The 20982-nt window shown below is 64.5% G+C and overlaps 1 protein-coding gene across 1 annotated transcript in view; it reads right to left on the bottom strand.

Annotated features, from left to right (window-relative positions):
- The window catches only part of HSPG2 (heparan sulfate proteoglycan 2), a 61830-nt gene that overhangs the window by 19011 nt on the left and 21837 nt on the right, over window positions 1-20982 (bottom strand). Inside the window, 29 exon segments of the mRNA XM_025203721.1 lie at window positions 799-937; window positions 1572-1723; window positions 2075-2213; window positions 2780-2931; window positions 3305-3443; window positions 3672-3823; window positions 4278-4303; window positions 4453-4586; window positions 5004-5155; window positions 5300-5438; window positions 5963-6102; window positions 6345-6483; window positions 6757-6914; window positions 7744-7876; window positions 9473-9615; window positions 10008-10160; window positions 10334-10456; window positions 11694-11753; window positions 12729-12909; window positions 13218-13318; window positions 13642-13752; window positions 14165-14329; window positions 14597-14655; window positions 14791-14877; window positions 15101-15228; window positions 15447-15560; window positions 15877-16107; window positions 16364-16444; window positions 16721-16813. Of these exon segments, the coding sequence (XP_025059506.1) occupies window positions 799-937; window positions 1572-1723; window positions 2075-2213; window positions 2780-2931; window positions 3305-3443; window positions 3672-3823; window positions 4278-4303; window positions 4453-4586; window positions 5004-5155; window positions 5300-5438; window positions 5963-6102; window positions 6345-6483; window positions 6757-6914; window positions 7744-7876; window positions 9473-9615; window positions 10008-10160; window positions 10334-10456; window positions 11694-11753; window positions 12729-12909; window positions 13218-13318; window positions 13642-13752; window positions 14165-14329; window positions 14597-14655; window positions 14791-14877; window positions 15101-15228; window positions 15447-15560; window positions 15877-16107; window positions 16364-16444; window positions 16721-16813 (3724 nt within the window).

Raw genomic sequence — 20982 nt, 5'->3', positions numbered from 1 at the left:
GACCAGCCGCAGGCGGGAGCCGGAGATCTGGTAGAGGCATGGAGAGAGGAGCGATGGCACAACGGGCAGAGTGGCAACTCCTCCACCGCCTGCTAATTACCCTCAGCCCTGGATGCTGCCATTCCCTACGTCTCGCGTGCAATGAGGAATCACCCGTGCTGCCTCTGAGCACAGCACGACCCCCTCATGCCCACGGCAATGCAGGGAGACCCCCCCAGCCCTGCCCTGGCTTCCCTACCTGGTGCCTGGCGGGCAGGGAGTCCCCACGCTTGTACCAGGTGACCTGGGCCGAGGACTGCCGGGCCACCACGCAGTTCAGGTCCAAGCTCTGCCCTTCGGCCACGGAGGACGACGATGACTCGATCCTCACAGGCGGCGTGACGGCCACGGCTGGGGGCGCTGCGAGAGAGGAGGTTACGATGGGGCACGTTCTGCTGCTTTACAGCACCATGATGGATGGAGCAGTGCTGTCCCTTGAGCCGCTTGTCCCACCGGGGTCAGGGCCAGACCAAGAGCTCCAGGTAGCTCCCTTGAGCTTTGCTTGAGCTCATTCAGAGCCTCAGCCAGTCCCCGAGAGCTCCTCGCCCTCTCCATAGACCTGCCTCTTAGGGAGTCTTCCCTTTCAGCGGTCCCCGTCCCAGGAGCACTGATCTCCCCTTGGGCAGAGGCACCTGGAGAGGCTTCAAGACCTCTAACAGCCAGCGTGTCCCATCGTGAACCCCAGCAGAGAGCTGCTGTAGGCCCCTCCAGAGGGGCTCCGAACTTGCAAAGGGGAAGCACCCCAGCCCCCAGACTCACGGTAGGAGGAGGCGTCCTTAGGTTGGATGGTGACGATGACGGAAGTCTTCTTGGTGATGCTGCCGGTGCTGAAGCGGCAGACGTACTCGCCCGAGTCGGCCGGTGTGACCTGGACCAGCCGCAGGCGGGAGCCAGAGATCTGGGGAGAGCCACGGGGAGACAGGAGGTGGGAGACGGGAAGTCGGGACAGTGCTGGACACAGCCCCTGTAGCATCCTGGGCTCTGGGGATTCCTCCTTTCCTCCACCCTGCAGCTCTCCCCAAGCCCCCAGCTCGGGCTCCACAGCTCCCCGGGACCCCACCATGGCCTGAGCACAGCAGGACGCGCTCTCCAGCGCATTCGCTATCTCCAGCCCCAGACCCTTCTGCTCCGTGGACCTCTTGCAGGATGGGAAATCAGCTCCCCGCACTGTTCTCTGACTGGCAAAGGGGGAGCTGTACCTTATAGGCTAACTGAACGCAGAGAGGCACAAGCTGTGGCTCCCCAAAGCTCGTGCATTGCTGATTTGGTTAGTGCCTTGTGCCTGGCTCCTGAATGACACAGCTAAGGACCTCTCTGCTTTTTGACTGTGGATGCTGCCCTGGGGACTCGGCCCCACTGCCCAGCCCACCCCCACCAGAGCAGAGCCTGCCTTGGCCCCGGACACACACCAGCTCTCCCAGAAACGAGTGAGAAGAGGAGAGTGGGCTTCAAACTCCAGCAGAATAGCAGAGCTCCCTCCAGCCCCACGGCAATGCAGGGAGACCCCCCCATCCCTGCCCTGGCTTCCCTACCTGGTGCCTGGCGGGCAGGGAGTCCCCGCGCTTGTACCAGGTGACCTGGGCCGAGGACTCGCCGGCCACCACGCAGTTCAGGTCCAAGCTCTGCCCTTCAGCCACGGAGGACGACGATGACTCGATCCTCACAGGAGGGGTGACGCTGGAGGCTGCGGAGCCAAAAGGGGCAGGTTACGGCAGGTGGCACAGGCTGCAGCTTTGCAGCATCGCCGGCATTGCCAATGCTTTGCTGGCTGTCAACCTGCCCCTCTCCTGGAGACTTGCACAGACCGATCATTTCGGGATGCTCTCAGGACCTTGGCTGTGGTTTGTTCAGCCCCTCACTCTCCGGGAGCCTTCCCTGGGTTTGCACTCACATCCCACCCATCCCTCCCAGTAACTCCCGCCACGGCCTCCGTGCACCCGGGGACGGGAGCCCCAGGCAGGGACACGGCTGTCGTGCCCCACCACGGACCCCTGAGCACCAGACAGCACGGCAGCCCCGCTTGGCCCCGACTCACAGTGGGACACGGCATCGCTGTGCTGGATGGTGACGAGGACGGACGTTTCCTTGGTGGCGCTGCTGGTGCTGACGCGGCAGACGTACTCGCCCGAGTCGGCCGGCGTGACCTGGACCAGCCGCAGGCGGGAGCCGGAGATCTGGGGGCGGAGGTGGACAGTGGTTGGGGGGAGATGGCCCGGGCAGTGCTTGCGCGTGTGATCCCGCAGCGTCCCCTCTGACGTCCCCCTCTGAGCAGGACGGGGCGGCTCCGGGCTCCCTCAACCCAGAGCTGCCCAGTGCTCCCTCCCGGGGCTGTGGTTTCAGTGTCTAACATGGGTCTGACCCACACCGTTCCCTGAGACGACCTGGGGGATGCCTGGCTCTGGCCTCAGCCTGTACCCAGCAGGCATGCTGATCCTGTCTTCCCCTTGCCACCCACCACAGCTGCCTCCCAGGGGCAGGGGAATCAGCTTTCTGCCCTATGCCTGCACTGTGGGTCCTGCCACGAGGACTCTCCATCACAGATCAGGCCACGCCAGTTGAGGGAGGCTGCCCAACTTCTGTGGCTGTAGCAGCTCATCCCCACGGGAGCAGACGCAGGGTCTTTGCAGCCGTTTCCAGAGTATAAGCATGTGTCTGAGCTGCTGTCGGGGCCCAGGCAATGCAAGGAGAGCCTCCCCCTTCCCTTCTTGCCACCCCCGGGGTCCTGCCCTGGCTTCCCTACCTGGTGCCTGGCGGGCAGGGAGTCCCCGCGCTTGTACCAGGTGACCTGGGGCGAGGACTGCCCGGCCACCACGCAGTTCAGGTCCAAGCTCTGCCCTTCGGCCACGGAGGATGATGACGACTCAATCCTCACGGGAGGGGTGATGCTTGAGGCTGCGGAGCCCAAAGGGGCAGGTTACAGTGGATGGCGCAGGCTGCAGCTTCGCAGCATCGTGGGCGTTTTATGGAGGGCAGTTTTGCCAGCTGCCTGCCCACCCATCCCCTGGAGACTAGCCCAGACCCATCGTTTCAGGCCGCTCCCAGGACCTTGGCTGTGGCTTGTTCAGTCTCAGATACCCCGAGCCCCTCACTCTCTGGGAGCCTTCCCGGGGTTTGCGTTCACATCCCGCCCATCCCTCCCACTAACTCCCACCACGGGCTCCGCGCACCCTGGGACGGGAGCCCCAGGCAGGGACACGGCTGTCGTGCCCCACCACGGACCCTTGAGCACCGGACAGCGCGGCAGCCCCGCGTGGCCCCGACTCACGGTGGGACACGGCACCGCTGTGCTGGATGGTGACAAGGACGGACGTCTCCTTGGTGGCGCTGCCGGTGCTGACGCGGCAGACGTACTCGCCCGAGTCGGCCGGCGTGACCTGGACCAGCCGCAGGCGGGAGCCGGAGACCTGGGAGCGGAGGCGAGCGGTGGTTGGGGGAGACGGCCTGGGAAGTGCCTGCGCGTGTGATCCTGCAGCGTCCCCTCCGAGCAGGACGGGGCGGCTCTGCGCTCCCTCCTCAGCCCTGGCTCATCCCCGCATGTCACGGGGTGGTTTCACACCAGCACTTTGTGGCTAGGCTTCCTTCAAGCCCATGGCAAGTGGAAAACCTCCCGCTCCCTGCTCGGGCTACTGTACCTGGTGCCTGGCTGGGAGGGGACCCCCACGCTTGTACCACGTGACCTGGGCTGACACCTGGCCATCCACAGCACAGTTCAGGTCCAAGGTCTGTCCTTCGGTGACGTGGGAGGACGAAGACTCGATCCTGATGGGGTGCGTGATGCCTGAGGCTGGGAGAAACGAGGGGGTCAGGTGCCGGATGCAGCCGCAGCAGGGTCTCGGGGCACATCACACACAAGGCCAGGAGGAGATGGAGACGGTCCACGAGATCCCACCGTGCTCTGCCCCAGCTCTGCGTTGGCTTAGTGTTTCCCCTCCCAAGCAACGGGCTTTCCGTCACGTCCTGCAGGATTTTATCCACAGGCTGGTCCTGCCCCAGTCAGGAGATATTTCCAACCCCCATTCATCTCTGAAAGCTGCTGCGGGGTGTCACAGCAGCTCACCCCGACCAGATCCCAGGGACCACGTCCCTGACTGCAGGCAAGGGGAGCCGTCATGGGCAGCAGCCATCACCGGGCAGCAGGGGAGCACCGGGGAGGTGGACTTCGCCTTCCCACCTGCCTGAAAGCCCTTGTTATGGGGTCCACGTGTCTGCCCTGGAGCGTGAGCCTCAGCTGCTCATACAAGAGGGAGGCTGCGTCTCCAGGCCGCTCACCAGAGCCCATTACCCCTGGTAGGTGGGGGCAGCTTGGGGTTATGGGACAGCATACCCCGTGGAGGGTAGGAAACATGGGACCCTGTGTGCAAAGCCCTGGACCTTGGAAGCCCATCAGCGGGTTTCTGCATGCTACACATACACGAGGGGCTGGTGATGGCCTGTATAGTGACGATGACGGAGGCCTCCTGGACCTGGGTGCCGGTGCTGCTGCGGCAGACGTACTCGCCCGAGTCGGCCTCGGTGACCTGCGGGATGCGCTAGCGGGAGCCGAAGACCTGCAGGGAAAGGAGCCGGGGCCGGTTAGAGGCGAGGACTATCCCACCACGTCCACGCCAGGCTCTGCTGCCGCTCCTCGAAGCAGCCGCCCTGCTCAGACCTGCTGCTCTCCCCAGCCGTCCCGTCACCGGTGGGGTGGCAGAGCTACCCCGAGGGGCCACCGCTGCCGATGGGAAAGACGCCTTGCCAGGGCCCAAAGGGAAGCACTGCGCTGGCTGGGGCGGCAATGGTGACCGGTGTGACTTTTCTGCATGAGCAGCACCGCTGCAACACTGCGAGCAGTTGGGCATTGCCCCTTTGAGCTGTGCACCGATTCCCCACTTATAACGGCTGCAGATACCCAAGGGGAGCGAAAGCACCAGACACGCTGCAGCCCACATCCCGTCTCCAGGCACGCTCTCCGCACTACCGCGTACCTGGTGCTTGGCCGGGAGGGAGCCCCCGCGCTTGTACCACTTGACCGGGGCTTGCGGGTGCTCTGCAATGACGCAGTTCAGGTCCAAGGTCTGTCCTTCGGTGACGGGAGCCGAGGAAGACTCGATCCGAATGGGGGGTGTGATGCTCGAGGCTAGGACACACGACAGGGGAAGATGCTCAGAGCCGGGGGCCTCTCCTGGATTGTGAGGACTGGTGAGGACTGCGCTGACCCAGGGAGGGCTTTGGGTCTGCTGCTGTCTCGGGCCAGACCTTCCCAGGCAGCGCTGGCACTTACGGTGGGAGCTGTCAGTGGCACGGGCCACGGTGACGAAGATGGAGGCCTCTTGAACGGTGTCCCCAGTCCTGAGGCTGCAGACGTACTCGCCCGAGTCGGCCTCGGAGACCTGCACTAGCCGCAGGCGAGAGCCGGAGACCTGCGTGGGAAACGGGGGAGAGACGAAAGGAACGGGTGAGGGGGAGAGGCTGGGACTTCCCAGCAGCACCCAGCCAGGCCGGGAGGCCGTGTCCCCGATGCATGGGGCAAAGACCCAGAGGGGAAGGCCGGGGTGGCGCAGCCAGGCCTCGTGACGGCTCTCCAGCATCGCTGTCATAGTCGCCAGCTCTTCGAGCGGCAAAGAAACCCTTGATAGAGCGATCTGAGTGTCAGAGATGAAGAGCCGCCTGCCTGAGTCTGCAGAGAGCCTGGCACAAGAGCCTCCCGCCTCGCTTCTCCCTCTGGTACGGCAGACGGGACTCTACGCCCCGACACTTCACTCGCCCCATGCGTGACGGCCCATGATGAGGCGAGGGGGCGATCTGTCCCGCGCACAGAGGGAGGGGAGGGGGCTCCCAAGGCACCTACACGAGCGTGGCTCGGTCTGCATTCACCCAGGGGCAGGGGAGTTGAGTGCTGGAGTGTCACCCAGCTCCTCCCGCGCCACAGCCGCGGCCCGCGTACCTGGTGTCGGGCGGCCAGAGAGCCCCCGCGCTTGTGCCACGTGACGCTGGGGTGCGACTGGCCTGCCACGAGGCAGTTCAGGTCCAGGGTCTGTCCCTCCGCCACGGCCGGCGACGAAGACTCGATGCTCATGGAAGAAGCTGGAAGGGCCGAGGGATGTGTCGTGGCTCAGAGCACGCCCACCCCGACGAGCCCAGCAGATGACGAGGCCTCTCGGGGCGTTTGCAAAGCAGCAGCGATGCCTTGCCCCGAGGGCAGCGCCAGCGGGGCTGGCTCGTGGCTGGCGCAGGGTGTGGAGGGGAAAGCCGCTCCCCAGCTCCTCGGGGCCAGCCTTGTTCCTTGCAAGCATGTCCCCACCGGGGTGTCCCGAGCTCCTGCTTACCCTCCTGCACGGCTCCAGCACCTTGCACGGTGATGACGATGGAGGCCTCCTTGGGCCCAGCGCCGTTGCTGATGCGGCAGACGTATTCACCAGAGTCAGCCGCCGAGATCTGGGGGATGTGCAGGCGGGAGCCGAGGACCTGGGGGGGGGCCACGAGCCGGGAGAGAGAGATCGTGAGGGATGGGGAGAAACCGGGGATGGGTCCCCACAGGCCCGCTGTGCCCCTGCGCTGCATGGCCCAGAGACGTCTACCTGGGATCCACTGACCAGCAGGGTCCCTGTGGCCTGCAGGGATGGACATGGTCTCCTCACCCTCCCCTGGGCAGCCTGGGGAACTAGAGCCCCCAAGGCAACCCCCCCAGTGCCCTGGGCTGGCTCCCCGACATCCCCGCGGCCCTGTGGGTCTCCGTACCTGGTGCCTGGCTGGGAGGGCACCTCCCCGCTTGTACCAGAGGACCACGGCTTGCGAGTGCCCAGCCACGACGCAGTCCAGATCCAAGGTCTGCCCTACGACCATGGACGATGGCGATGCCGATGTCTCGATGCGGATGGGGGACACAGCCCCTGAGGCTGGAAGGGCCGAGAGAGGGGCATAGCATGGCATGGCTCTGGGACCCGCAAGGGCATTTACAGCCTGGCCGTGGGCTGCACTGGGAGCATGGTGCAGCCGGCACTCCCTGAGCTACCGAGGAGCTCCAGGATCAGCAAGGAGCAGCCTGTAGCAAGGCCTGTGAGCTGCTGCAAAAGGCAGTCACTACTCCAAAGAGCTTGTGGCTTTGTAGCAAGGGGTCTTCTCAGCATGCAGCGTGCCGTGCTGCTGCAACAACCCCCGAGGAGCGTGGTCACAGGCTGGTGCGTGGTGCACCGATGACTGGAGCAGCCTGGCCTGCGCATTCAGACCCTGACATCTGTCCAAGGCGCGGCCAGACTGGACGTGCCCCTTGTGCCGCTGGGTTTTACTTGTGCAGGGGCAGATGCCCAGATTGCCCGCTGAACGTGTGTATGCAGCCCCTTCAGACCGGGCTGTGCTCAACCCATCAGGGGACCCAAAGCCCGTGCCTCGGGTCTCAGCAGACCCATCCAGAGGCACCGCAAAGCCGCCATATGGGTACTTTTGGCTTTGCTCGACCCAGGGCTGAGGTCAGCAGGGCACGGGGAGCCGTGATGGGAAACATCTGGGCATCCCTCTGCTCTGACAGAGCAGGGGGGCCAGCCACGGCCAAGGATGCTCAGGCATAGGGGGAACGATGGTTAATGCTGCAGGCATTGACAGGGGCAGCCCCATTTAGGCAGGGTCTGGAGGGAGGTGCATGCTGGGGGCAACACGGCACAGTGCGGGGTGTCTTGCAGGGGGCACCTGCCTGGCTGCTAGCAAGGCAGGCCTCCTCGCACCCCTTACCTCGTACGATCACCTCGATCCTGGCCCGGGCCACGCCGGCCGCACTGGTCCCGACACACAGGTACACGCCGCCGTCAGTGACCGTGATGGAGGGGATGACCAGGGTGGCGATGTCGGTCCTCTCCGAGCGCGACTGCGGACACAGGAAAGGGCCGTGAGGATCAGAGGTCCCGGGGCCACATGCAGACACACAGTAAGCGGGGGGCACTGCGGGGTGCCATCAACACAGGGGCACGGGACACCACGAAGAGAAGGAAGGAGAGCTGGGGCTGCCACCTTGGTGACTACTGACCGGTTTGTGTGAGCTGGGAGTCTCCGGGAAGCGAGGCCGTGCACCCCGGCTTGGTCCCCTGGGACCGGGGTTGCACAGATTTGGATGGGGTCACCCAGAGAGGGCCGGCACGCACCCAGGGCTGTGCCCGCGAGCTCCTGGCTAGGGAGCCCTGTGCTGTATCCTAGAGCTCGGCTGCACCCCCAGATCTCCCCGCGCGGGGCTGCACCGTGACCCGCAGAGCCCTGGAGCCGAGGGGGACAGAGACACCAGACAGAGACAGCAGGAGGGAGCAGGGCTGCCGTGCCAGCCCAGCCAGGCGAAGCAGCAGGTAGGGCATGCGAGCTACCTGCCGGAGCTCCAGGATCCGCTGGTAGATTTCCTCCAGGCTGGAGCTTTTGAAGTGGAGGAAACCGTAGGCAGAAAGAGCCTGGCAGCAGAGAGAGGCCGGCGGAGAGACAGGAGAGGAGAGGAGGAGTGTGGGAAGGAAGAGACGGACCGAGAGGGACAGCAGTCAGAGAGAGGAAGGGACAGCGATCGTGTGTGTGCGTGCACGGCGGTGTTCGTGTGCGTGTGCATGTTTGTGTGCATGCATACCCCTGTATGTTCCCATGGGGGACGTGTCCTAGGGATCACGGGCCGGGGAAAAGGCGCCCAGGGCACCGCACTGGTCTCTCGCTCTCGGACTGAGAACCAAACCAGCCTGGACTGTGCCGGCGCAGCAGCCCCAGCGCAGGGGAAAGGCCCTGCCCAGCTGGGCCCCGGTCCTGGGGGGGGTGACCCCTGCACACCGCTGGTGTCTGCCCACGAGCGGGGGGATGTGGGCTCCGGACTGGTGAGGGCTGAGCTGACCCCTTCCACAGGTGTCCCGCAGGGCTCCAGCCTGGGCCTGGGGACCCCGCTCTCAGGGCATCCCCTGGGCCCCGACACCCCAAACCCCAGAGCTGTCCAGACCGAGAGCACAAATGTATCTCTAGGGTCTCCCCAGCTCGCGCCTGGCCAAGGCCTTGCCAGAGTCCTGGGGGATGGCACAGGTGAGAGCGGAGCGTGGGCATGCCCCCTTCCGTGGCACCGGCCACGGGACACACAGCGCCTACAAGTTGCTGTGTCCTCTTGCTGTAGCTGTCCCGAGCCTTCCCTGGGATGGAGTCAAATATTACGTACATGCACAGCTTCACGGAGAGGAACCACTGACTTAATGGAAACTAGCTCCCCTGCCCCTATTAGCCAGGCTTGGAGGTACCATCTGTGTGCACTGCTTGTCAAAGAGGAACATTATCCCGGATTTTACTCCAGGGTCAGACTGCTTAGTCCCAGGGGAACGTGTCTGCACCCACGGGCTCTTGGAGGCAGCTCCGGGGCTCCACAGCACTTCCAGCCCCTCTCCCATACCCACCCCCTGTCTACTGCTGCCCCCGCCCCTGCAATTGCCCCAGCACACAGACCCCGGCGCCTTACCTGGGGTGGCAAGCTACCCCCTTGCTTCTCCCAGGAGATGGTGGCGGTGGGGGAGCCGGCGGCCCTGCAGTAGAGTCGCACGGTGCTGCCCTCCTGCACCTCCATCCGCTCCGGGCTCACCTGCACCTGCGGGACGCTGGCACCTGCCAAAGCCGTGTCCGGCGGGTCAGAGCCGAGGTCCCACTCAGCCCAGCCCCCCGACACGGGGCTCAAAGCGGGACAGGAGGTGAGGGGGCGTGCAGGCTACCAGCCCTGGCTCCCCTGGCAGGGCTCACAGCTACTCTGCTCCCCACAAGACTGTCCAAGAGCCAGCCCCCTTCCCTGCAGGAAGACCCCTGTTCCTGCTCCCCTGCAAAACCAGGGGCGTGTTGTAGGCGATCAAGCATCATTTCAGACCAAGCCATGGGCTCTGTTAGATGCTCATCCCCAGAGGACGCTCCTGGGATCCAGCTGTGGCTTCTAAGGTCGAGTGGTGCCTCCAGCACCGGGCTTGGCCCACCCCCCGCCTTCCCCCCACTGCCGGCCCGGGACGTACTGTGCACTTGGAGGATGGCACGGGCCACGTGCTGCCCGGCGCTGTTGCGCACGCGGCACAGATAGTGCGACTCGTCGGAGGGCTCCACGGCCGGGAAGCGCAGCACCCCACCCCGCACCACGGCTCGGGGGGACAGGACACCGTTCTGCCCACCTGCAGGAGGGAGGGACAGCGCCGCGGTCAGAGAGCCTCGCTGCCACGGGCATGGTGCCGCCCCCAGGGTCTCCAAGGAGCCGGAGGGACTGGGACAGACTGGGAAGGCAGCAGCCTGGCTCCGCGCCCCCCAGCCCATCCCCAATCCCTCCCAACTGGTGCCGGCCACATACCGATCCACTCCAGGGTGGGTGGGGGGTTCCCGGTAGCCACGCAGTGGAACTCGGCCGGCTGGCCCGGCTGCACGGTGAGCTGTGCCGGCTCGATGGTGGCCGTGGGCGCGCTGGCATGCGTGGCTAGGGCGAGACGGAGAGCAGGTTAGGTCAGGCCATGGGGCACCAGGGTCAGGAGGGGCCCTGGGAAGCAGCAACTTCCCTCCAGAGCTAAACGGGCCCCGAGCCTTGGAGCAGCAGAGTCCCAGCCCCACTGCAGGGAGGGCTGGGGACCCTCAGACCCCATTCACCGGTGCTGCTCCTCACCTGGGGCTGGTGGCTAAGGAGCCCCTGAAGGCAGCAGGACCCCCTGCCTGGTCCAAGAGCCCTGGGCAGGCATGGGGACGACCCCAGTTTGGGTGGGAGGGATCCCCACGAGTGGGATTTGGAGCGGGGATGGGAGAGGGCAGCTGCAGGCGCTGCTCCACAGCGTCACGGCCCTCCCAGGATAGGGACATGGGGTGCCACTAGCCGCCTTCCTGCTCCCAGGTGGAAGAGATGGGCCTGGCACTGGCTGGGGTGAGAAGCAAGGCCAGAGAAATGTTTGGGACCCACATAAATACCCACTCTATGCTGCCCTGGGGTGGACATAAGTGTGGCCACGTCCCCGTATATCGCCCATGCCCCAGGAAGGGGCACACGGACATGCATACACAAGCATGCATGGTGACGGCTGCTGCAGCGGGAAGACAAGGGTGCTGGCAATGACCCCCTCCCTTGATGGTGCTAGCCCCAGCCCCAACAGCCATGGGGTGGTCACACTCGCCCTGTGGGGATCCCTCCTGCTAGAAGCAGAGGAGATGGAGAGAAGCAGCCACCACACATGATCTGTAGGGCTGTGGCTGGCAGGCGGAGGATCAGGGGTACAGTCCACACCCCGACGGCTCCCTGTCCCGTGGCAGATCCCGGTGGGAAGGAGGTGCAGGGAGGGTCTCAGACCCCGTGGCTGGTGATGAACCCACTGCTCTGGGGGGCTGGCATGGGACAGGAATGAACCCCACCAGAGACAGGGCGAGAGGCAAGGACAGGACGCAGCGTCGCTCCCATGTGGCACGCAGAGACACAGAGCAAAGACACCGCTCAGAGCACCAGGCTGGACCGTGCCAGCGGTCAGAGCCCAGGACACCTCAGCACTCCCACCTGCTCCCTGCCCAGGGGCTCAGGCCCTCCAATGCTGTCCTGGCGGGACAGAGAGCAGCGATGCCCCCCTGCCATGCTGGAAGGCACCCGAGAGCAAGAGCGAGACCGTGAGAGTGCTCCGGGCCGGGGGCTGGCATGCATGCAGTGGAGATGGAGACTGGCACACAGCATGCCAACTTACAGGGTCTGTGGCCTTCCACAACTTCGACGGGTCCAAAAAACATCTGGGTCTTAGAAGGGGCTGCGAACAAGTCGTCGTGTTCAATGGCAGGCCGCGTGGGCGCTGCCTTCAGCCTCCACCCAGGCCCCGTGCCTCCCTGCTCTGAGCCTGCCTTTCCTGCCTGCCTGCTCGCGAGAAGGGGGCTCGAGAACGCCAGCTGCAACCCAGCCCCTCTGCTCCACCCGTGTGCACGGCTGAGCCAGCTGGTGCCCGGGCCCAGGTGTTGCGGGGGAGCAGCTGGAGGACTTCATGCATCCACGTCCGCCACGGGGCCACGAGAAAGGAGAAAGGCATCGCCTCTTTTGTGCCTTTCTTGCAAAGCAGCTCGGGGAGCAGAGAGGTGACTGAGTTTGAGTGTGGACTGTCATGCGTGGCCTGGGCTGCTCACAAGCACCGCTGAGTGCAGGGAGGGTGGGAAGAAGCGTTCTCCTGATGGGGAAACGGAGGCACCGCAGGGGAGCAACTTGCCCGTGGTCACCCACAGCCCGTGGCAGAGCCAGCAGTAGAAGCCAGCTCTGCTGAGTCCCTGCCCCTCTGCCACGACTGCCAAGGGCACTTGTCTGGGACCCTTGTCACACCTCATCCCTGGCTAACACCGCCTGGTTTGATTCATCTGGACGGAGAGGGGGGTCTCAGGTGGCACGAGGAGCAGCTCCCTGACCGCTGCCTCCTCCGCACGGCACCCCCTGAAGCTTTCCTGTTGCAAGCCAAGCCAGCAAGGGCAGAGCTGGCACGTCATGTCCGGCCCATCCTGGGAACTAGACTCAACATTAGGGGCATGGCTCCTATGCCACTGCAGGGTAGAGGGGAGGCTGGCTGGAGCTGGAAGGGACCAGGGATTTCAGGACATGAGCGGCAGAGCTTTCTCTGCCTTCCAACATCTCCTGTGTATAAAAGGCACCCCTCTGGCAGAAGCAGGACCCCAAGAGCCAGCTCCCCATGGTGCCCAAGGGTGCGTGTGCCCGGAGGGCTCGGGGCCAAGAACGCCGCACACACCTTGCACGTAGAGGGTGGCCGTGCCCTCATCCATGTCGAGCATGTTGGAGCCGGTGCAGACGTAGATGCCGGCGTCCTCGGGCTGCACGTTGCGGATGGTGAGGATGCCGTTGAAGTCCATGGCACGGCTGGGCAGCTTGCCGTTGTTCTGGCGTGTCCACACCAGCGTGTAGGCCGGGGACTGCAGAGGCACCGCAGTGAGGGGGGTCAGCCATGCCTACCCCACCCTCGGGGAGGCCCATCGTCGGCACGCCAGGGAGGCTGCCTTTGACGGGCACACAGACGTGCAGCTGGTGGGTCTGGGTACTGAGCCCAGACCAAGGCACGGAGGAGCTGGCAATGCCCAGCCACGGGGGACTGCTCTCCTGGGGCCCTGCTTGCAGCTGGGGACCCTCAGGATGGCAGCTAATGCCATCCTAGACTTGGCACGCTATCCCCCGCCACCCCCTCGCATTGCACCGTGCTCCCCCGGCGCGGCCCAGCCCTCACCTTGCTCTTGGCCGTGCAGATGAAGGTGACGTCGGCTCCAGGCTTCACCCTTTGGACCCTCTTCTCTTCCACGGTCACAGTGATGGGTTTGCTCAGGGCCTCTTGAGGGGGGAAAGGACACATTAAAGCTTTCTGCTTGGTTTTTCCCTGCCTGCTCTCTGGACCATGCCCACAGGAGCCCGTCTCATGGCTCAGGACCTGAAGGGTGGGTGAAGGGGATGGGGTTCGACTCTAACACCATCACTGCTCTCCACTGGCGCCTTCTGTCCCTGGAGACCCTCCATCCTGCTCCAGGGACCCTCCCAGATGCTCCTCCCTGTCTGCCTGGGTGGGAGGGGGACACTGCCAGCCCGAGCCCTGGGCACTGGGCCGTTCCTGGCACTGGGACCTGTCCTCACGCTCTGATGGGTACCGGACTGCTTACCCTTGACAACGACCTCTGCCCGGCTGGTGTTGCTGTGCTGCAAGTTGCGGCAGGTGCAGAGGTAGACGCCGGCCTCGGAGGGCTGGATGCTGGGGAAGTGGAGCTCCTCGCCTGGGAAGGGGATGAAGGGCACAGCCCTGGGTCACGTCAGGCCGGCTCAGTCTGGGTCAGGGCCTGGAGAGGGACCCCTGAGGACCCCCCAGGGAAGGGCCAGGTGCCCAGGGCTGCTGTGGTACAGGCAATGCAGTCGAGAGCTGCAGCTGGGTGCTCCTGGCCTTGCCAAACCCCGTGGCTCCTACATGCCCCTTTCCAGCAGCATCGGGCCAGCATGCCCCCAGGCCAGAGTGGGGAGGGAGGTGAATGGGTCCATCTGCACTCAGGCCCAGAGACTGGCACTGCGGGCGACACTTGTACAAGCCGCTGGCAGCCCCCACCCCAGAGCAGCTGCCAGGTGCTGGAAGCAGGATGCCCGGGGGCCGCGGAGCCCCACGGGACCATCATGCCGCCTGTGTTGAGCCATTACCTTGCCGCTTGCTCTGGGCAGAGCTGGGAAGGGGTTGCCCGTCCTCGCGGGACCAGTAGTAGTTGTAGGGTGGGTTCCCGCTGGCCTGGCAGCGCAGGATCACCTCGCTGCCTTGTGTTACCGTGGTCTTGGTGGGGTGGATGCGGACCACGAGAGGGGCTCGGGCTGTGGGGAGAGAGCGGGGCACTGCTGTGGGAGAGCATCACCATGTCCGAGTCCACCTGCCCTCCTGGGTGCTGGGTGCGAGGGGCTGGATCCCACTGCTGTCCCTGGCGGGGCTGCTCTCTCGTCCCCAGGCAGGGCAGGAGGGGGGCAGGGGGCTGGACCTCCCTCCTGGCTTCCTTCTGGCCTCACTTGTGGCTCCTGGCTGAGGCCTGAGGTAGCCTATGGTGCCCCGGGCTCTCCCGGGCCAGCTCGGCGGCATGCACTTACCCACAGGCAGGCACTTCTGCCCGCGCACATTGGGGTTCCCCACGTAGCCTGGCGCGCACCTGTTGGGGAGCAAAGCACGGGTAAGGGCAGGACATGGAAAAGAGCCCCAGAGAGCTGTGATTTCTCCAGGGAGCATGTGCCCATGTCCCCTGGGGGCTGCTAGGCCGGGGGAGGGAGCCAAGGGAGGCACTTACTGCTCGCAGTACTGGCCGGTGTAGCCGGGCTCACAGGCCGTGCAGCGGTAGCCCCCGGCCCCCAGGCTCTCGCACGTCCGTGAAAACCTGCCAGGCAGAGAGGTGTGAACGCTGGTTGGAAACACCGCCCGGCTCGCTCGTGCCCACCCCAGGGCACCGGGAACTCTGAGCCCACCACGCTCTCCCCAGCGGGGTTTGGAGGCGACCTGGTTCCCGGCCCCCTGAGTGGGGAAGCCTCCAGCACATCCCAGCACTGGCTCTGCCCTGAGCTGTGCAGAACGGGGTCTCCTCTGAGCAGCCGGATACCTACTGGTTCTCAGGGTCGGGCAGCGGGCAGGCACAGGGTTGGCAGTCCTCGGGGGTGCCGGCCGTGGCATCGCCGTAGAAGCCAGGGGCGCACTGGTCGCAGAACTCCCCAGCCGTGCTGTGCAGGCAGCTCTGTGGAGAGGCCACGCAGGGCTCAGGGGCTAGCCACGGGCCCCACGTGGGAGCAGTGTGCCATGGCATAGGACACGCGCCTCACCCCGGACCCTCCTCCAGCATCAGTGGGCAGAGAGGAGGGTCAGGCCCTGGAGGCAGTGCCTTGGGGAGCAAGGGGGCAGGCAGTGTCCGCTCTCAGCCCTGGCCATGGGGCCCGAGGCCGCAGGGTGACTTACCGAGCAGGCTCCTGTCTCGGGGTGGCAGGAGTCGGAGTGGCTGTTGCACTCGCACAGCTCGCAGTGCCCCAGGTACAGGCCGGCTCCCGTCCGGGTGTAGCCGGGAGCACAGTCCTGCAAGGGAGAGATGTGGCATCAGCCCCCCGGGGAGCGCATCTACACGTGCGCTTAATGTGCAGTAGCTTATTTTACTGCGCATTAAAGCGTCATGTCAAAAAACGTGCTAATATACTAATGTGCAGTAAAAATAGGCTACTGCACATTCAGCATCACTAAAAAAGCGTGCACTTGCACTACTGTGCATTAAGGCAGCCTAATGTGCATTTATTTAGTACCTCACCTTAGAGGTACTGCATTTAATGCACAGTAGCAAAAGTGCATTAATGAACATGTAGACGCACCCAGTGGTGGCCCTGAGGGAGAGTCTCACCTGGCAGGAGAGGCCCTGGTACCCCGGCGGGCAGTGGCACTCCTCCACCTCTGGCGCCCGCGGCAGGGCGGTGTAGGTGGGCACGGCGGTCTCCATGCTGACGCCGGAGAGGCTGGCCGACACCATGTCCGTGGAGTAGGTGGCGCGGATGAGGATTTCGTCCAGGTCGGCCAGCACCATCATGAGGTGCTCCCGCGTGGCCGGCTGCCCGTCGGGCCGCTTCCAGTATTGCTGTGTGGAGAGGGGCAGGTTCATGCTGGCTGCAAGCTGGGGACTGGCTGGACTGGTGCAATGGGGATGCCCAGACTGCAGGAGCCCCTGGAAGCGGGGGGCATAACCCCCCTCCCTGCACGGGGTCTGCATGGGGAGCTGTGAGCCCGTCCCAGGCAGCCAGGGGCCCTGCTGGGATCTGTCCGGGGGAGGCCGAGAGCCGCAGGCACGTGGCCACTGAGACCGTCCCGAGCTGCACCCTGCGCTCGCCTCTTACCTCCCGGAAGACGATCTCAAAGCTCTTCTGGTCCCGCGGCGCCAGGTCGGGCTGGTAGGCCACCAGTGTGATGTCGTTGCCCTGCGCACACCCCGGGAGAAGGGGCCAGTCAGAGCCCGGCCCCCGCTCCGGGGATGGGACCCAGGCTCCCCTCTCCTCCCCTCCAGGTTTCCCCTGCATCCTGGGTGCCAGCCCCTCCACCCTCCCTCCAACGCCCTTCCCAGGGAATAAAGACATCCAGCTGTCGCAGCAGACCCTGGGCATGGCTTCGGCAGTGGTCCAGGCACACGGGCTATCGAGACACTTGGTGTCAAAGGAGTATGGAGAACTACGGCTTCAGTACCCAGCCCAGCTTACCGTGATCTGGACGTCGGCATCAGGCAGCGGGGTGCCCCTGCCCCCGGAGCTGTAGGAGAGGGTGTAGCGCAGCCGTCCACCATAAGAGCCAACCTGCAACCCAACGGGAAGCACCGTGAGCCGTGCCAGGTGCGCCAGGCCCTGTCACCGCTGGCCCGGTACCCAGCCGCCAGCTTTGTGCCACCGGGCACCCACACGTGGCTCTGGATTCCCGTGCTCCTTCAGTGCATCCGTGCCCACGAGGGGAAATGCAAGAGGGGCTGGGATGGAGAGGAGGCACGACAGGGATGCTGCCCAGCCAGAGATCCAGGACTCTGCTACCACAGAGACCCCAAACGGAGGCCATCGCGCCCCCCAGATGGGCACAGGCAGATCCCAGGCCTCAGAGCCCAGACCCTGATGCTCCTGCTCCAGAGGATGTGGGATCGGCCCCCACCCAGCCCACCCCCCCAGCACCAAGGGCTGTTACCTTATCCCCCAGGAAGGGCTAGGGAAGCTGCCAGTAGAAAATGCTTTCAGGGAGCAGAGAGAAACCCTTGTAGACGAGAGAGTACTGAGACAGGAGAGGCAAAAAGGAGAGAAAGCCACGGGGTGAGAAGACTCGGTCACTTAGCACCCCCTCCCCACCCGTGGACGAGCCTGGGGAGCCGGCGGGAGAGCATCCAGCAATATGCGCGTGGTGCTGGCCTGGCAGGGAGGTGCACACTGTGCGGCACTGCCCCTGGGGACTGCTATACACACCCGGACATCTCGCTCCCGGGCTGGCACGGTGATACGTGCGGGAGAGGGGTGCCTTTTTCCAGAGGGTAAGCAGTGAGAGCCATGGGCAGGTTTGCCCCTGGTCCGCAGCTGACCCACCTTGCTGGTGACAAGCTATGCATCACGCCAACCCGCAGGGGGGGTGGTCTGCGAGTGACCACAGCAAGTCACAGCATCGCACCAACCCATGCAGGGGGCATCCATGAGTGACCACAGCAAGTCTCGCCAACCCGTGCAGGGGGGCATCCATGAGTGACCACAGCAAATCACACCAACCCCTGCAGGGGGACATCCATGAGTGACCACAGCAAGTCACGCCAACCCGTGCAGGGGGGCGTCCATGAGTGACCACAGCAGGGCTCAGCATCACGCTAACTTGTGCAGGAGGACATCCGTGAGTGACCATGGCAAAGCCCAGCATCACACCAACCCATGTGGGGGGACGTCCATGAGTGACCACAGCAAGTCATGTCAATCCATGCAGGGGGACGTCCACGAATGACCACGGCAAGGCCCAGCATCATGCCAACCCGTGCAGGGGGATGTCCGCGAGTGACTCCGGCAAGGCCCAGAAGACAAGGAAGTCTTGACTGGGAAATCAGAGCTAACCACATCTTGCTCCTTGGGAGAGGGCCTCCAGATGGAGCCGCCTGGGTCAGACACTCCACGTCAACCCGACTGGGGGAGGCTGAGTCTGACCACAAGAGATGTGCTAGCTGGCATGGCTCGGGGAGCTCTCCGGCCACAGTGATTCACAGGACATCAGGCGCATTTCTAGAGAGTGAGCCATGGCCTGGGAAACTCCTCTCCTCCTGTGGGTCCCTTTGCGGCCAGACCGCGAAGGAAACCTCTGAGCCGCTCCAGGCAGAGGGGAAACCAAGGACCACGCCGGGTGCACACGTAGCCAGGCACTTCAGCAAACCAGACACACTCCAGATGGCTCCTTCAGCTCCCAGAGCCAAGGCAAGCCCGGTCCCCCTCCCTGGGGCCGGCAGCTGAGGGGTTAGTAAGGGCGCTGGGTTGCTGCAGGCTCGCATGCTCTCAGACCGCTCCCTGTTTGGCCCTCCGCCACCAGCCCCAGAAGCATGCATCCCCCTGGGACACTCCGTGGACCTCACAGCATGCTCCCATGCAGGGTCTCTGCTTATATGTGACCACTGGCCACGCAGTGCCAGCTGTCCTGCACCCTGCCGACCTGCACCCTGCTTCATTGCAGCACAGAGCAGTCAGGCTGGAAGGGACCTCCATCTGGTGCAACCTCTATCCATCCCGGTCCAAACCATCCCAGGCACATCCATCACCTAGAGGCAGCCGTCGGTCCTCCGGATACATGAGAGAGGTCTCGTCAGAGGCCCGAGGACTCCACTGGTGGCCGACAAGGCCGGTTTGAGTGTGACACAGTGTGTTACACATCTCAGATCCAGGTGTTGTCTGAGCTGGAGTCCAAGTTTACAGCTCGCTGCTTCCTTTTCTTGCTTGGCTCCCATCCCCTGCATCAAAACCAGTTTGTGTTGAGCTGCCGCCAGTGCCAGATGTTCCCTCCGGATCCGCCGGGATTCTGCGCGCTCTTCCTACGTTGATGGTGAACGACTTCGTATCATTTTTGCCCACGTCGTGGCACCACCACGGACGGCAATTCCACTTCTAGAGCGGCCTTCAATCTCCCTGCACGAAATATTCTTGGGGATACGGTCTGCTCCCATTCTCCCGGCACAGCCGACCCATCTTCCTGACAGCGGCTCCTAAGTGTGTCAGTCCTGCACGCTGCAGCACCTCTGGGTTTGGCGTTTTGTCTTCCCACTTTATTTTCAGGATCTTAGGCAGACATCTCACATGAAAGCTGTTCAGTCTCTTGATGCATCCGTTAACCTCTTTGTAAAACTACCGACACCCCTGACACAACACAAGAACCTGCCACGGGTCGAGGAGGGACTACGGCAGTCCTGCTTCCATTCAAGCAAGGTCTTGCTTCCACTTCCTTCAGCTTTTATACTGGGGGTCAGTCACCCCCCTGGGTGACTCCCAGCTCAACGGGGATGAAGAGGTTGGCACCCACAACCTCCACGCTCCTCAGCATCGTGGGCTCTACTTTTAGTTCATTTAAAGAGAAAGCCCAGGGTGATCTGAGAACAGTCTTCCAAGACCAATGGCGCTGCTGCAAGAGGACGATCCACTGGTCCCCGTGTCCACAATTCGGGGTAGATGTTAGGAAGAGGCTGGTGGAGCCCTGGGATGTATTGCTCGGCGAGGCTTGGGGACTCATGTACGTGGCTGGGATGGTTCAGGCTGGGCTGGGAGGTGACCCAAGGGCCCTACCAGCCTGCCTTTGCTATGATCCTGGCTTGGCCTCTACAAAGCATCTGTGCTTACCCGCTGCCCTCACCGAGCCATTGCCTTCAGGTGGGTGGCAGGCTGCCCGTGCTGAACCTGGGCTGCCAGCAGACAGGGCCTCTGAGCTGACCCCTGTGCCCAGAAGCCTGGGTTTAGGAAGAGATCCACTCTCCAGCCTTGAAGGCAAGCCCTGCTTTTCTGAGCCCAGGGCAGAGACGGCCCTGGAGCAGCAGCCGTCAGGGCTGGGAGATGGGGGCAGGACAGCCCAGGGCCAACAGCACAGGCTCTGCATCCCCGTGGGAGGGTTCAGGTCCTCCAAAGAGCCTCCCCAGCACCCCCCGAAAGGTCTCTGCCTCCTCCCTGCTCTGGCAGGCATGCACTCAGCAGGCAGGCCAAGGCTCGGTACCTTGCCAGCATCGTCAGCCCCGTGGTCTCGGGGGGACAGGAGGTTGCTGGACTCCAGGGAGTGAAGTCTGGGTGATCCTTTGCGCTGGGGCTTTGGCAAGAGAAGACAGCAAGGGAGGGCTTAGCAGTCAGGGCAGGGCTGCAGATCAAAGCCTCAAGCAGGAGGGCAGATGCTGGCGACCCAAGGTTGGGGAGCACGGATCCCACGGGCAGGGGATGGGGAGCTGGGGGGCTCTAGGAGTCTGTCTCCTGGGAAGGGCATGGGTGGGATGGCGGGAGCAAGCGGCTGATGGCACTTGTGCCAGCCAAGATGCCCAGGCACCGATGCTGCGCTGCAGCCAGGCCTGGGGATGCTGAGGGCGTGCCGCAGTCAGACGCGGGGTCTGGGCAGGGTTGGGACGCCCCCAAGTGCCTGTGCGAGGGGGAGCGGCTGGGGCTGGGGAGTCAGGGGAGGGGGTCTGGCCCCTGAGAGCCGGGTGGCGGGGAGCAGCGATGTCGCACCCACAGCTGGAGCGGTACCTGCGGGTCAGACCTGAGCGGAGCCGCTAAGGGGAACGAAGAAGCCCTCGAGGAAGAGGAGGAGGGAGGCAGAGCAGCTAGGAGGGCGCGAGGGCGGGCATGGGGAGGGGGTGGGAGCGTGCCGCGCGGGGAGGCGAAGCTGGACAGCAGCTCCCAGATGGCGGCATCCTGTCGGCGCTGCGCTTCGTCGGCCTGAGAGGGAGCAGAGGGGAGACGTGGCGAGGGGCAGCGCAGGGAGGTGCCCTGCC

The sequence above is a fragment of the Alligator sinensis genome, unplaced genomic scaffold, assembly GCF_000455745.1.
Source record: "Alligator sinensis unplaced genomic scaffold, ASM45574v1 scaffold512_1, whole genome shotgun sequence".
Lineage (NCBI taxonomy): Eukaryota > Metazoa > Chordata > Crocodylia > Alligatoridae > Alligator > Alligator sinensis.
The sequence above is the reverse complement of the archived record's forward strand: the minus strand, read 5'-3'. Positions and strand labels throughout refer to the sequence as shown.